Here is a 12,834-nt window from a genome sequence, read left to right as displayed (position 1 = left end):
GGCTCAGCCGGGGAGTCCTTGCTGCAGGGTGCCGCAGGAGCTGGAGCCTACATGGGGCCATGGGGAGACTCAGGCTTCTCCTCCATGAATGTGCCCCACTTGAGAGCTACTAAAGAAACAGCAATTCATCCAGCTCAGGAAGACCCTCGCCCACAAATAGCTGGAAATCAGCAAACCAACCTGGAGAACTCTTGCAGGGTGTTCACCCTTCCCAAGGCAGGTCATCTAGGACACTGGGATAGGGGAACCATTGGTCTCGGTGCAGCCCACCGCAATATTAACCATATAGGAGCTGCTTGGGCAGATGTTTTCTAGCACAAAACTCAGCGGAGCTCACAAAGCTGAGCAGACAGGCTCACACAAGCTGTGCGCTGCTAGCTCAGAACAGACAAACCTTCCCTCTAGTGGCTGTGTAGCACATAAGTCTCACATTTTCCCCACACCAAGAATAATATTATTTTCACCAGCTCTTAGGCTCGACGCAGATCCTAAGAATGTCTTAGAAACATGCTGAGGCTGCTCCAGGCAGCCAGCGGTGCAATTGATGCACAAGTATACACCAGGCACTGGTGAAGCCTCACAGCCACAAAAGACCGTGGGCGTATTTCTGCAGCAAAGATGGTTTGTGGGGCCAATTCTTCAGCTGAGTTACTCCCCCTTACAGCAACCATTTAGTGGGGCCTAGAGTTTCTCTTGGACCTTGTTATGATGGGGTTTTGTCCCAGTTTCAGCCTCATCTCCACTGCAGCAGCAGTCAGCACAGATCTGACTGTGCTGCTCAAGTCCTAACCATAGCATGAGCACACCCAGTAGCATATAGATTTCCAAAAGGACTGTTTCCCCTTTTCCATTTACAAATTAGGGAGCTTATTCACACTGTGTCAAACCTCCATCCTACAGCCAGGCCACCAAATACTGAAACAGCTTTGTTGTCCATGACCAAGACGCTCTACTTTGACAGCCCAGCATCTCAGACTACCCGGCCATTTGCTGTTATGATCTGTAGGAAAACAGAAAATCACACAGGAATACAGTAGGAGACAGCAGTCCAAAGCCTCCCCACTCACAACAGCATTTCAGCGGTGCAGGACTGGCTTCCTGGAGAAAATACAGCGGTAACATTTTTCACGACTGCAGCAAACCCCGTTCTCAGCAGCAGATGTGGGAATACCTCCCATGATGGTGTGCAACATCCAGCTTTGTGCGCCCTCCAGTATCTCCCTCCCATTGCACACACGCATATACACATCTAGCCAGCTCTCTGCTCCTCTGCTGCCAGGGAAGATGCAGTCAGCACCACATCACTGACACCAAGTCAGTCATTTCTGGGCCAAGTGGTCTCACCCCGACACGAGGGTTAACATGTTATGACACACACTTCAAGGCACATCAATACACCCACAGAAAAAAGCCCTTGCTCCCTCCATCAGTCCATTCCACCTCTGCCAGGGCAGGAAAATGCAGTCTCTTGCAGAGTGGCTGCAGGTGGTATGATCAACTTGGTCTTTTCAGTTTGAGTCTCACTAACAAACCATTCCAATGCATGCAATGCAAGAAATGTTTGCTTTTCTTGATTTTGCCATCTCTGTCTGTCTTAAACGCTTGGAGAATTTCTTAGCTTGTGATTAATCACATGATGGGTTGAAAAAAACCACTCAAAATTAGAGGTAATGACTGCTACAACCTTTACTAGAGACTTAGCCTTTTAAGCTACGAAAGAAGTTCAGGTATAGATGTGGAAGCCTTGAATTTCACTCCTGTTGCCTATTGCTCTTCCAGAGGTGTTTTATTTTAGCTATATTAAAGATGACTCTTCAGCAACTCTGACTTCTTCAAAGCAGGAAGTGAATAATGAATCAAAACTGCCCTTATTTCAGCTAAGGGAAAAATGATAAATGGAGCACAAATGCTGTTAAATAGAAGTAGAAAGGCTCTTTAATAAAGGTGATTTGCTGTTCAGATTATAACAGCCTTATCCACACCTCCTCTGACTATTCCCCTGCTACACAGGCTGCTATGCACACACTCATACACCAACACAATCAGAAACTAAAAGATGTTACCAGGGAGCAAGACCATCTTCTTGCAGCAGAGCCCCAGGAGAAGATGTGCCTCTTCTAGAAACATCTTATAATTCCCTGAATGGACAGGCATTCACACCCAATGTGTATGAGTTGCTGCTAATATAGACCCCAAAAATAAAACCTCACTATCTACCTTTAGTGCTTAGCTGAACAATGTCCATGTTCAAAAAATAGGCTGATAAAGTATGGAGTGACAGTGAGTGTAACAGCAACAGGGTCCTACAATTACACTAGCAAACAGATTGTTTAAGAGCCCTTTATAACTAATCAAACCTCCGTATCAGGTCACAGTTAAGGGTAGCACAGAAAATCTGTTACCAGCCCTGCCCAAAAAATTGGTCGTCCTCTGACAGACAAGTTGCTCACCCTTCTTGCCTCCATTTCTTTGGCAAAGGAGGGAATGCTTTCCAGCTTCAGCAGGCAGATGGGAAGACGCAACGTGGTCTGGACATAATGGATAACTAGTGCGAAGAGCAAGTTAGTGCAAGGGATTTGATGGGGATATGGGAAATATTTCAGCATCGCTCCCGAGAAACTCCTGGCTGTGCTCTGTTCACTCGCCTACCTGTGCAGCGGTGGTACACTGACAATCCATGCACAGGCTGCACATCACTTAGCACTGGTGCAGCACGCCCTTGTCCACACACACTGGCTGCCGCTGCTGGGAATGAAGAGAAGCTCAAAGCACGAATGCTTTGGGATTCTTTTGTTGAAGGCAGGTTTAAAAAATGAAACCAGCTGTAGTCCTTAAAAGCCAGATTCTTACCAATGCTGCTGTGTTAAAGCTGCTGTGCATATTCACAACAATGCATTTTTTCATACACCGTCACTTAGCAATTGAGAAGTCAGTTGGTGGCTCTGCCCCTGATACTATGCAATTCCATCTTGCTTTTATTGGAGAGAGTGACTTTCCTGAAATGTGTACAAGAGCTATTTTTGTCCTTCCAAGTACCATTTGCAGAGTTACCCGACTAGCTGTCAGTCTAAGAAAAATTAATTCTGTAAAGCATGTATAATTCCTCTACACTATTCAAAAATATACCAAAATAAAACCATGTTTATAATATCCTACTCCTCAAAAAAACCCATTTCTAAGACAGAATCACAGTAATAGGATAAAATTAATGTATCAGTTAAGAAGCACAAAGTTCCCAGAACAAACCTAGTCACTCTATTTCTTAATCCTGAGAAAAACACAGGCCACAGTACACATCTGTGTAAGGAACCTCACACACAAAGTAACAAAGAGGAGTCTGTTTCAGAGCATTGGTCCTATTCTCTTCTCTTGATGGACAAGCCTGGATAAATTCCACACAGATTAAAAAGCACTGGACCATGCAATTATAATGGCGGAGGGCCTTTAAAATGCATTTACTGAGAAGAAACATTGATTGTTATCTGTCTCCTGATGTTAGTATAGCCCATTACATAGCTCCCCTTCTGTCACTTTATTTCAGATTTCAAAAATACAGCACACAGCAGTAAGTTTCAGGATGGGAAAATGGCTCGTTCTGATGAAGTTACACTGACATACAGGCTCCATTTTGGTAATTAGTTATTGTCGTTCAAATGGCCCAAGTCCTCATCTTGCATCAGTGCCAGACAGGCTTGTCTATCACAGTCGTAGGATGTCTCCAAATCCTTTCTGCAGCCAAACCAAATCTGTAAAACAAGAGAGACAGGACCATCCCGTCTGGGAAACCCTCTGCCTGTTCCTGGCTTGCTTCACCCACAGGTCAGGCTCTATGACTTGTCAGAAACCTGACCAGGTCTCAGTTCTCTTCCAAGTCCACTTTGCTCCAGCTCTGCTATAACTGACATGTATTTAAATTCATTAGATCTGTGGTTGAAGGTCTCCACTAATTCGAAGGTCTCGGAACGATCTGTCGCATAGAAAAGCTGCACCTGATTCGCCAAGCACTGTGCTTCATGGACCACCTGCAAGTCAAAACAAAGAATGTGTCCACCATCGTTTCGTTGTATTTGAGTATCCAGTTGAAAAAGGCTCTTCAGCAGCTGAAAGGCTGCAGTCCTGCTCATCAAATGACTTAATTCCTAGTCTCCTTAGTTTTCCAAATCTCTTGATAAACCACTTCCCTCTTGTTCCTGACCTACTTACATTATTCAGCACCATGCCTTTAAACTACTCCCCTGCTGAGCATACACCTCAGAGGTCAAAGATGTCTTTCATGATCCCTGCCCACTCTTAGGCACTGGAGATGCACCAAAGTCTCATCTTTCCCTTCTTACGGTTGACCTATTTGCAAAAATTGATTGTTTACTCTGAGACACAACAGGGAAAACACATTACCAATGACTCCTCTGCACATCGTTTGAGAACTGGTATAAGTAGGTCAGTTAGAGGTGGGATGCTTTAGTTATCATGTTCCACCAGTATAATCACTGGTGCCATTAGTCCTAGTGCTGTGCTATTACAGATATGCAATAACAGCACACCCACGCATAGGGAAAAGAGCAAAGGCACACAGAAACCTAACACAAAGCTCTGGAGGTCTCCTGATTAAGCTTCACTGTTTTAACTTGTTGGCAGGTAGCAACAGCTTTCATTTAAATTTGCTTCCATTAGTAAGAAAGCCAGAAGCCTTTCTATTTTTTTTAAAAACACTAAACCATAATACCCAGAGTAAGGCATGGGGGGGGGAACAAATGAGCTGAAATCACCAGACAGACGAAGACTGATGATTTCCTTCTAGCTTTGTCTAGTATTAAGTAGATGAGGTTAAAGAAATCTAGTAAGAGCACTTTTTAGGATAGGGTCTTTTAAAGACCCTTAATTTGGTTTTAATTCAAAACTACATGAGGAGTTGCAGCATAAGATGAAGAAAACCAATGAACAGATTTTTCTTACCAAGAACTTTGAGTCCATTTCTGCTGTCATTAATACTATCCCTTTTTCCTTCTGCAGCTCAGGATAATGGTACAAGACCAACTGGCTAGGAGCAGTTTCACCTTGAGTCTGAAGGAGATAAATATCCCATAAGTATCCCATAAAGAACTTCAGCTCTGTTGCAGATTTGGAGGCTTGATTTAAAAACTTCTGAGTATTAACTGCTATGGAGGCAGTCATTTTTCAGGGCTTAAGGGTCAGTTCTAATTAAAAGTTCATTATTCCCGGTATTTGCAGAAAACAAGGGATTTGCAGAGTTAGGTTGAGTGTTTTCTTGACTAAAGACCATTTTGCATTTAAAAGAAGCCGCAATTTCCATAAAGACATTTCATCTCGTAGCATCTACCGGTATTTTAAGTAGCTTACACAGTTCTAAAAAGTTTGGTGCTTGCTTCTATTTTCAGACTGACTTCTACCTCCATGCCCTTTCAATTAGACTCTTAATACCCATAAATTTACCAAGTACCTATAATTAATGGCAGCTTTTCCCAACAGTTACTTTCAGGTGAAGATAGACAACCCATTCATTAAATTATTTATCAAAATTATATATTGTAATAGTCTGATATATTTCTGCATTCCAAGCCACTTTTGGACTTTTATTTTAACCACTCACCTGAATGTTTATTAGCGATGTGAAGTGTAATTCTGTTCCTGACCACTGCCCCACAAAGAACTCATAGCCTTCTTTTCTTGGCAAAGCATACAGAAACTGCAGAGAAGTGAGAAAAAAAATAATTCTGCATTTCATAGGACAAAATTATGCCTGTGTCATACTGGCCTCCAGCATAAACTCTTTGGTGAGAGAACTACAACAGATAAAAGGGTTTATTTGCCCCACCAAGAGGACAGCAGAAACCAGATTTTAAAACAGACAATACACCAGCATTACCTCATCAGTATTATTTCATAAGTAAATATCTTGGCACATATTGAGTGACAGGCAAAGGAAAGGGCAGTGGAGAACATTCAGACCTGACCTTTTGGTTTACTTCTAGAAAATTAACAGCAGAAATGGTCAAATATAAGATAAGAAGCAATCAGATTTTTTTAATCCTATAATTTCACCAATTGTTCCAGAACAGGCAGCAAGCATTTTCTCTTTAGAGAGTTAGTGCACTCAGCCCCATCGGCTAGGGACTTGCTCATTTTCCCACTCCAAGAGAAAGGACAACATGGGAGGAGAAAAAGAAGCAGGATACCTGACTAAATGCTAGTGCACTGTGCAAAAATACACTTAAAGCTAAAAATAACTTTCCAAGTGCCGAGTAGCTTGGGAAGCCAGATATATTTGATCTTGCTCTTGGCAAATGAAACATACAGGACCAATCCATCAACCCAGTAAAGTCTCCCATTCAGATCTAGGAAAGCACGCCTCTCAACACAGCGAAGTCTAGCTACTTTGTTTTCATAACAGAGTGAAGCATTTCATTTCTGTCTCAGGACAGTGAAATTTGCACGAAGTCCATGCTTCAGTGCACAAATTACTGTAAAAACACATTATTTTCAACAGAAAATAATATTCATCCAGCAGCATGTGGTACAAAACTGCAGAAAGACGTCCTGTATCTTCTTAGCTGTTCTGCTCTTTTGCAGCTTAACTTGTTCAAAGCAACAGCGTGCTCATTCACATAGGAATCTTCTAATTGAAGCTTACCAGATATCTACCAACCTATATGACAAACACATTCTTGGGAATCCACTCATTTCTGAAATAACCATATTATGCCTTCTCAGTATTTTATGCTTTGCCATGCTGGCATACACCTAAGGCACAACCCAGAGTATTCACTCTGTATCTGTAATAAAGGTTTCAACTACACCCAACTCCCCCCTTCCTTCCCATCGCAGCTGTTGAATTACAATGCTCTGCAACAGAACTTACACTACTAAATTCTGCAGTGTGTGCCACATAGTCTTTTTTGACAACTCACACTCCCTTGGAGACAGTGACACATTACCGACACAGCACAGTGCCTGCCCGGTATAGTTTCCATGCAAATAGCTCACATTAAGCTTACCAACATTTACCTATCCCCCATCACCAGTATGGTGAAGCAAGCATGGCTACGCACATTTATGATGAGAAAAAGCAGGCTAAGACATGCCAAGGTTCAGCTCGTTCTGCAGACAGAACCCCAACATATTGATTTCTTGTCTTTTTCGCTTTCAGATACTCCTGCCTATTTTCACTGCCAGTAAACAAACATAAAGAGGAGCAACTCACACCACCCCTAAGACAAGAGAACTGACTTGTAGCTATGGCCAAGCTAACAGCAGTTCCTCCAGGTTAAAGCAAGGATGCTTTAAGCAATATGGGAAAATACACAGAAGCATCAATGAAGCTGGCCTACGAGGCTTGGCTCATCACAGCGCTGCACGGAACATATTTAACCACAAGACGTCAGTGAATGGAAACCAGAAGTGTGTAGCTAAATCCATTCCCTGGCAGATGCTGTGCTCTCATTTCTGAACCCTGTATCTCTTCTATTTGGATATCTGATATCCAGATCAAACTGTTTAACACATACAAACAGCCTTTGCTTTTATCTGAACACTAAAACAAATATTTGAACACCTGGATTTTACTAATCAAGCCGATACAATAAATGTGAAGACAGAAGGGTTGAAAGTGGCTTAGTTGATTAGGCTTTAGAGAGGAAAAGTGCATTACAACTATACATCCATACATTGCGAGTCTCTGCCATACATACCGATGGACATTTCTGGGCTCTCCTCCATAGTAAGTCAAACTTCTCTGCCTTTGGGGAAGGAGAAGGAAATTCAGTTTTCATAACACAAATGTGGTCAGTTATTCAGAATCATCTCATTAACCTTTACAGGGTACAGCTTCCATCTACAGGTCTCACTGCAGGCACAGCTAACAATAAGTGCACAGAAAACTGCATTTAGTTCTTAGTTACCTAAATGTCACTGGCACCTCATTTTAACAATGCCGTCTCTAAGATGCTGCACCAAACTCCTTGTATCCAAAGCTTCATTCCTTGGAGGTGGGGGGCCCATGCTTTAGGCTTACATTAGGTCCCTTTTCAGTAATAGCTCCACTGCATCATGTGGTGTCAACAGCTGAGCAAGATGACATATCCCTGGCCCCAAATCGTAGATTTTACATCACAGTCATCTGTTCTTCAGTATTAAAATGCAGCCTAGATATTTACTCAAACAACATACTTATTGCTTCAGTTTATATAAAAACCACAAACATATTTGGTCATCCCTGATGAAACCTGGCAATCTCATTCACACGTCCTCTGTGTTCCTCCCAATCTTTTGCCTGCTCTTCTCTTCCCTGCACCACACATTAATACCTGCTCTAAGGTGTTTCAGGAAATAAAACATATGCCATTCATCAACACCAAATTCCTCTGTGTGTGCTTTTGAGCACTTGAGAATTATGCAAGGCCTTTCTTCCAGCCAACAAAAAGTTTCTTGAAAAAGACATAGCTTCTTCCCCCGATGACACCATGAACTGCTTTCTAATGTGCCTAGGATCTGGTTTGCATTAAAGGCTTAAAAGCTTCCAAAGCTCCTCTGAAACAGTGCCCCAAAGAACAGTGCCAGCCCCACTAATGAAAGACCCACACCATCTTAACTGGAGTCCCTGGCTTTGGCCCTCTGCTACAGTAAATGTACAATTCAAAATATTTTCACAAAATCCACATGTTGGGGAAACTGAAACATGAAGCTGCTTGACTTCAAATCCCACGTTGCCATTTTCAGAGCATACAGAATACAGCCTCCCACCGACTTGCCGCTCAAAGGGCCAACTACAATTGCAAATCAGACCCCAGATCTAAATGAGGTTTCAAGAACTCAAGGAACTGTGTGTTCGTGCCCAGCTGTGAAAAGACAGATTTAAGAGATCACAATCACACAGAAACTCTGAAGCAAAGAATAAAAAGAAATCACAAAAGTGAAAACAACTTCTTCAGCATCGTGCAGATTAACAACAATTAACATCTGGCAAAGTGAACGGAGGTAAGAAATATGATCTTATCACAGGAAGCACCATGCACTCTCAATGAAAGACAGTGCTGCCAATAATTCTAAGTGTATGAAAGTCATAAGTGATTAGCCATGTGCAAGTTATTAGCCAAGTGCTCCAACACTGCCAGATTAAACTTGAGTTAGCAGTCTGTGCTGCAGAGAATAGGGGAAAGAAATGAGCGACTCTGAGAAAAAATGATGTGAAAATAGAAATGCTACCTTAATAGATACTAGGGCCCTGCGAAGAGGCATACATACTCCTAATAAAAAAATGCCTGGGAATTCAAGCCAGGTGTGCAGAAAAAAAAAGGACAAGCTTTACTGAGACTCATGTGAGACAAAAAGGGATACACGTTTTCGGAAACAAAAGTCTTTATTTAGGGCAATAACATCACTCAATCTGTAAAGAAAGTCTGTTCTTGAAACCTCATTTTCCTTCAATGATTGCCACTAGAAGCAACAGAATCACACTTAGAAAGGAAAGCTTTGCACACTGGCCTTGCCAGTGCATATCTACAGGGGAAGTACTTACAGGAATAACAGCATAAACCGTATCTTTTGCAGCAAAATACTGATTCCAAATCTGTAGAAAACAAAGGAGACAAGCTACAGTTAAAATCAAGCATCTAGCAGTAATATTAAATAGTTTAAAAAGAATTCCATTTGTCAACTAACCTTTGCAAGCACTTTGAGGAGTCATTTTTCAATTAAGGCTGACTGACTTTCCTGCTAATGCAATATACTAACGTTGCAGAGTTCTTGTATCAAATGCCAGATTTCAACTAGGTAACAGAAATAAGCAGTGGGCTCAGAGAGAGCTCTAGATTTACTAGCCATCAGAAATGCATCTTACACTTTTCACAATAATCATGCTAATGATTTTCAGAGTTGTTTGGTTTTCAAATAAAGAACAAACAAAACATTTTGAAAAGAAGACAAGTCTTTGCATCATGTTTCTCTGCGTTCACGATCCTTTTCTTCATTGCAGCAGGATGGCAATATCTACATAAAAGCTCAAAGTCCTTAATAAATGGACAAGCTAAAAGCCCAGAGTCCAGGCCTCTTTCAGTTACTCTTCCCCAGTCCTACGTAACTAATGAGAATTATCAGTGAAATGTTTAAACAATGAAAAAACTTGAAGGAAACTCATGAGTTATCAAATCCACTCCCTTCTAGAACTGGTGGCACACCATCCCCTGCAAAGCACATAGCCTGAGAACACTGTAGAGTGGTTATCAGGAAAGCAGCTAGGTTTCTGCTCTCACGTCATGTCGGAAGGCTCCTTCATACGTGCTACTCCGCTTAAATGACCATGCCTACATGAAGTTTCTTGGCATACAGTCTGATTAGGAAAAAAAACCACCAGAGCCAACTCAAGCTACATCAGAAATGCAGAACAGATGTGACTCGTAACTAGGTAAGAGGGAATACAGTGCAAAGCCAAGCATATAGTAGGGAGAATAACTTGATTCACACTGTTCTTCAAACAAACTAATGCACCCACCGCCTTCTCCCCCTAACCAGCTTTAGTACAGGTACAGAGACTCCTGAATGACAGATAACGCTAGCAAAGGTAGAACAAGGCAAAAGCTTTGTTTTTATTCCTGCAAAACAGATGTAGCATAATCCACATGAGCTGCTGCTGGGGTTTTCCCTTACCTGGCTTGAAACCTGACAGGAGCTTGCTAACACCACTGTAGCTGCTACACATTAAATGGCTACAATAAGAATTACAGTAGAGACAGGTTTTGAGTGGTCAATTCCAGATGTATTATTTATCAAGTTGGTACATTCTATGTGGACTTACCTGCATGGAGAAATCTTCTACTATTGATATGCTTGTGAATATGCTTGTTACAAATATACATTCATAGCCATGTTTTATCTTTCAGTCTGCGTAAAATTTCCATCCTCACATGTAGATTACTATTAAGCACAGATGTGGTGCAAACTTTATTCCATTCAAATCCATCACCTGTTTTATCTCCTCCGCTGATTTATCTTTCACCATCTCAACATTAAGAATCGAATCAAGAGTCTGCAAGAGAAAGCATAAGGAATTTGGCACCATGACAGTTCTCTGATTCAAGTGAGAATTGACAATGAATGGATACAATTACAGAGAACAAAATCAAGCTAGAGGAACTTAATTCAATTTACAGTGTGACTTAGTCCTCTTAATTGCCAAAGAAACTAGTAAATCATAAGCGGTAACACACTGAGGAGTGGATTCGGATGCTGAGGCAGAATAGAAGAGATTTGGTCAGAACACACTTTGCTCCAGTTGTGCAGATCTCTACTGAAGCTGCCAGAGGAGCTGAAGCCTTTTGCCTTCAACTGTCTCAGACACATGCTCTGTTGGCAGATTCACACAGAAAGTTTGCCAAAATACAGGAATGTGAAAGAGAATAAAACCATTCTCTTGTCCCCCTACTGGCTGATCTTTGGAAATATATTTACGCACTGTAAACGCAGCTTATCCCTTTCCATTTATTACTGAGAGCATTCAGTACAGATCCCCTAACTAGCAGAAACTTCCAGGGTGTCAAAGGACAGGATAATAAAAACCCAGAGCACCAGGAGTTTTAAGATTGAACATGAACCCAACAGTAAATTAAAATCTTACACTTGAGCACAGCATAAGGAACATTAGTTTTATGTTAAGAAGCTCCTGGCTGAAGCACTGATGGTGACTGTACAAATTAATCCACACCCCTGATCTGCCTGTGTGTCCCCTCGTAACACTCAGGTTCATTTCCCTTACCTTATCCTTTGTGAATCCTCCCTTTGATGTCTTTGTGCCCAAGCCTTCTGCCTAGAAGAAAACATTCTTCTTTAGTTTTTATAGCTGATGCTTTAATACCACTTATTTGCGTTCCCTTGCACACATAACGTGCTTGCTGACAAAAATCTCCCGAGTAGGAGCTCAAGTTTAAGATAGTTGAAGATCGCTGCAGTGCATTTTGAATAAAATAAATTATTTATTAGGAGAAGTAAATAAGAACATGAGTAGCTTAATGGGAGTTAGGAATTCCAAGGCCAGAAAGGATTAGTTAAAAGCTAGTTAAAAACTAGTATGCATTTTGGATCTAATATTATTCAACACTTTTCTTGTGTTCCCTAAAAAAATGAAAAAAGCAAGATCACATCACTCCATCTGGCCAAACTGATCTGTAACTATATAAACACTTAAATAAAGCCTCAAGCACAGAATTTACAGTCTAAAAAATACCTAACTAATACAGAACAATCTTTTTAGCCACCAGAGAGTGAAATTCTGGGGCTCCTTACTAACAGGAACACCATATGTTTGCAGCATTACGCTGATCCTATATAAGTGTCATTATAGCTTTAATATATGCGATTACAAAGAAAATTGGCCTTGCCTTTTCCTCCATGCATCTGACAAACTCTCCTTGCTTAGAATATCCCAGGGGCTGCTGTTTCACTTCATTTCTTTTTTCCATACGGGATTCAAATACATCTGGACTGGATCTGAATCAGAAAACCAACTATTAACAGTACGGGGTGATATCATTTGACCTTTTAAAGTGTTTACTGTGGGACTGATTCATGTTCTTAGCTTCACATTTTAACTTCTTGGTAGTAAAGCAATCTCTTACCAAACTGACTGTTTCACAGACTTGGTGGCAACAATTTAAGTCAATTTCAAGGCAGCGTTTGGCCTGAATTAAGTAATTTTCTAGTAAGGGCACAAAACTAAAAATGATTTCCCTCCTGCCCAAAAAAATAAACAGCTCCCGCAGCACCCCCTCTGCCCCGAACCTCCCCCCGCCTCCTTCCTTCTCCTCAGCCCCATCCCTCCCCTCAGGG

At 41.5% G+C, this 12,834-nt stretch overlaps 1 protein-coding gene across 1 annotated transcript; it reads right to left on the bottom strand.

Moving 5' to 3' along the window:
* Nucleotides 1-3,517: 3,517 nt before the first annotated feature.
* ATPAF1 (ATP synthase mitochondrial F1 complex assembly factor 1) lies at nt 3,518-12,495 on the bottom strand (the record flags this gene model as incomplete). The annotated part of the gene is made up of 8 exons (XM_010086371.1): nt 3,518-4,022; nt 4,954-5,061; nt 5,609-5,704; nt 7,707-7,754; nt 9,533-9,583; nt 10,976-11,038; nt 11,765-11,815; nt 12,387-12,495. Coding segments are annotated over 8 exons (721 nt in total), but the record flags the coding sequence as incomplete, so codon positions are not given.
* Nucleotides 12,496-12,834: the final 339 nt, after the last annotated feature.

Source organism: Pterocles gutturalis, unplaced genomic scaffold (assembly GCF_000699245.1).
Source record: "Pterocles gutturalis isolate BGI_N339 unplaced genomic scaffold, ASM69924v1 scaffold2826, whole genome shotgun sequence".
NCBI lineage: Eukaryota > Metazoa > Chordata > Aves > Pterocliformes > Pteroclidae > Pterocles > Pterocles gutturalis.
This window is presented reverse-complemented; position numbering and strand designations above follow the sequence as displayed.